The 3,011-nt window shown below is 40.3% G+C and overlaps 1 protein-coding gene across 1 annotated transcript; it reads right to left on the bottom strand.

Moving 5' to 3' along the window:
- Positions 1-4: 4 nt before the first annotated feature.
- On the bottom strand, positions 5-3,005 carry LOC116350199 (histone-lysine N-methyltransferase, H3 lysine-79 specific-like; the record flags this gene model as incomplete). Its single annotated transcript, XM_031781941.1, has 1 exon — positions 5-3,005. A coding segment is annotated over exon 1 (2,916 nt), but the record flags the coding sequence as incomplete, so codon positions are not given.
- Positions 3,006-3,011: the final 6 nt, after the last annotated feature.

The raw sequence follows: 3,011 nt of genomic DNA, 5'->3' as shown, positions 1-3,011 counted from the left end.
TATCATTGGCTTGCACGTCTTCATGTTGATTTGTATCTGTCGACGATTGGACTTCGCCTGGTGTTTGTGTAACACTGACACTCATGTTCAATTTTCGTGGTGTTCGTTTTGGAGTCATAACTTTTACATCGCTACTTTTTTGTTGACGTTTTGATAACCGAGTGTTGGTTGAACAACATTTGGCGTTCATCTCAATTTTGGCTGGCGTTGCAAAAACGGCGGACACTTCTTCAGTTGCTTTGATCTCATTTTGTGATTGGGTTGATTCAGAATTAGATGTACCGCAATCGAGCTGTTTGTCCGCTTCCAAAGATTGTTCTGGAATGGCATTTTCTGCAACAAATGTATTGCTATCGGCCACTTCAGATGATTGCTCCTCAGTTTGTACAGGAATGGCATTTTCTGTCTGTTTGGGAACATTGAACTTTCGTTGTGTTCGCTTTGGTGTGACAGATGCAAGCTCGGAAACTTTCTGCGAACGTTTTGTGTATCGTGGAATGGTAAGGGCACGACTCTCATCCGACAACAAAATGGCCTTTGCTGGTGTTGATAATGGGTCGACATCAATAATGTTTTGTGGGTATTCTGTGTTTTTATCTTGATTATCAGATGATTCAGCGTCTTTGACAACCTCTTCTGTTGGCATTGAAATACATTCAATGGCGTCACCATTAGACTGAGTTGCTTCCAAATCGGCTTCAACTTGATCCACATTCATTTCTTCCTCAATTTGTTCTTCAAAAATTGCCATATCATCTTCGGTTGATTTATCAGATACCACATCGGATGGCTCTGTGCTTGGGTCTGACTTAGTTTTATCCAAAACCATTTCGGTTTGTTCATCGGAAGATGTTGTGACTGAAACATCCTCGGAAATTTGATCGTTGGTTTGCACGTCTTCATGTTGATTTGTATCTATCGGCGAATGAACTTCAGGTTCGCATGGAGTTTTTGGAACACTGACACTCATGTTCAATTTTCGTTGTGTTCGTTTTGGAGTCATAGTTTCAACATCGATATTTTGTTGTTGACGTCTTGATGAGCGGGTTATGTTTGAACTACATTTCACGCTCATTTCAACTTTGACTGGCGTTGCAAAAACGGCGGACACTTCTTCAGTGGCTTTGATCTCACTTTGTTCTTCTGGCGATTTAGAATTGGATGAAGACAATTCGGGTTGCTTTTCTTCTACAGAAAGTGTACTGCAATCGGCCACTTCAGAAGATTGCTCCAGAGTTTGTTCAGGAATAACCTTTTCTGTCTGTTCAGGAACATTGAACTTTAGTGGTGTTCGTTTTGGTGTGACAGATGCAAGTTCAGAAACTTGTTGTGAACGTTTTGTGTAACGTGGAATGGTAAAAGCACGACTTTCATCTGGCTTCACAATAGATTTGGCTGGTGTTGACAATGCGTCGGCATCACAGATATTTTGAACGTCATTTTTATCAACATTCTCGACTTCTTCCTTTGGTGTTGAAACGATTTCAACAGCTTCATCACAGGATTGTGTTGGCTCAGTGCTTACAACTATCGAAGTTTGATCCAAAGTCGTTTCGTTTTGTTCATCAGAAGAAGTCATAATTGAAACGACATCGGAAATGTCAACATTGCTTTCATTTTGAATTGAAATTGTCGACGACGGAACTTCAGGTTCGCTCATACTCACGTTCAATGTTCGTGGTGTTCGTTCGGGTGACGCTCCACAATCAACACTTTTTTCTTGACGTCTTGATGATCGAGTGTTGGTTGAACTACATTTCACGCTCATTTCAACTTTGGCTGGCGTTGCAAAAACGGCGGACACTTCTTCGGTGGATTTAATCTCACTTTGTTCTTCTAGCGATTCAGAATTAGATGAAGACAATTCTGGCTGCTTTTCTTCTACATCAGCTGTATCACATTCGGGCTGTTTGTTCATTTCAGAAGATTTTTCCTCACTTTGTTCAGGAACATTGAACTTTCGTGGTGTACGTTTTGGTGTGACTGTTGCAAGTTCAGAAATTTGCTGTGAACGTTTTGTATATCGTGGAAGGGTAAATGCTCGGCTTTCATCCGGCTTCCTTGTGACTTTTGCTGGTGTTAATAATGTATCGTTATCATTTGACTGAGTTACTTCCACATCGGCTTCAATATCATCCACTTTCATTTTTTCCTCAACTTGTTCGTCTTCAATGAGCGCATCTTCTTTTGCTAATTCAATGTTTTCAGACACCAAATCTTTTTGCTCTGGTTCAATAATTGATGTTTCGATCTGTTTGTCCACTTTGGAAGACTGTTCTTCAATTGTGGCTTGCTCGTCCTCATTTTGAATTGTTTCAGACGATGATTGGACTTCTGCTTCGCATGGAGTTTGTGGAACATTAACACTCATGTTCAATTTTTGTTGTGTTCGTTTTGAAGTCATGGTTTCAATATCGATATTTTGTTGTTGACGTCTTGATGACCGAGTTATGGTTGAACTAGATTTGGCAATTATTTCAACTTTGGCTGGCGTTGTAAAAACGGCAGACACTTCTTCAATGTCTTTGGTCTCACTTTGTTCTTCTGGCGATTCGGGATGCTTTTCTTCTACAGCAAGTGTACTGCTATCGGCCATTTCAGAATATTGTTCCTCAGTTTGTACAGGAATTACCTTTTCTGTTTGTTCGGGAACATTGAACATTCGCTGTGTTCGTTTTGGTGTGACAGATGCAAGTTCGGAAACTTGTTGTGAACGTTTTGTGTAACGTGGAATGGTAAAAGCACGACTTTCATCCGGCTTCACAATCGACTTTGGTGTTGACAATGCGTCGGCATCACAAATACTTTGAACGTCATTTTTATCAACATTCTCGATTTCTTCTGTTGGTGTTGATACAGCTTCATCAGAGGATTGTGTTGCCTCTTTATTGATGTCTGTTTGTATTTCATTTATAACCATTTCGTTTGGTTCATCGGAAGATGTTGTGACTGAAGCATCCTCGAAAATGTTATCATTGGCTTGCACGTCTTCATGTTGATTTGTATCTGTC

Source organism: Contarinia nasturtii, unplaced genomic scaffold (genome assembly GCF_009176525.2).
Source record: "Contarinia nasturtii isolate CC-2019 unplaced genomic scaffold, AAFC_CNas_1.1 Cnas_scaffold_3841, whole genome shotgun sequence".
In the NCBI taxonomy this organism is placed as follows: domain Eukaryota; kingdom Metazoa; phylum Arthropoda; class Insecta; order Diptera; family Cecidomyiidae; genus Contarinia; species Contarinia nasturtii.
This window is presented reverse-complemented; position numbering and strand designations above follow the sequence as displayed.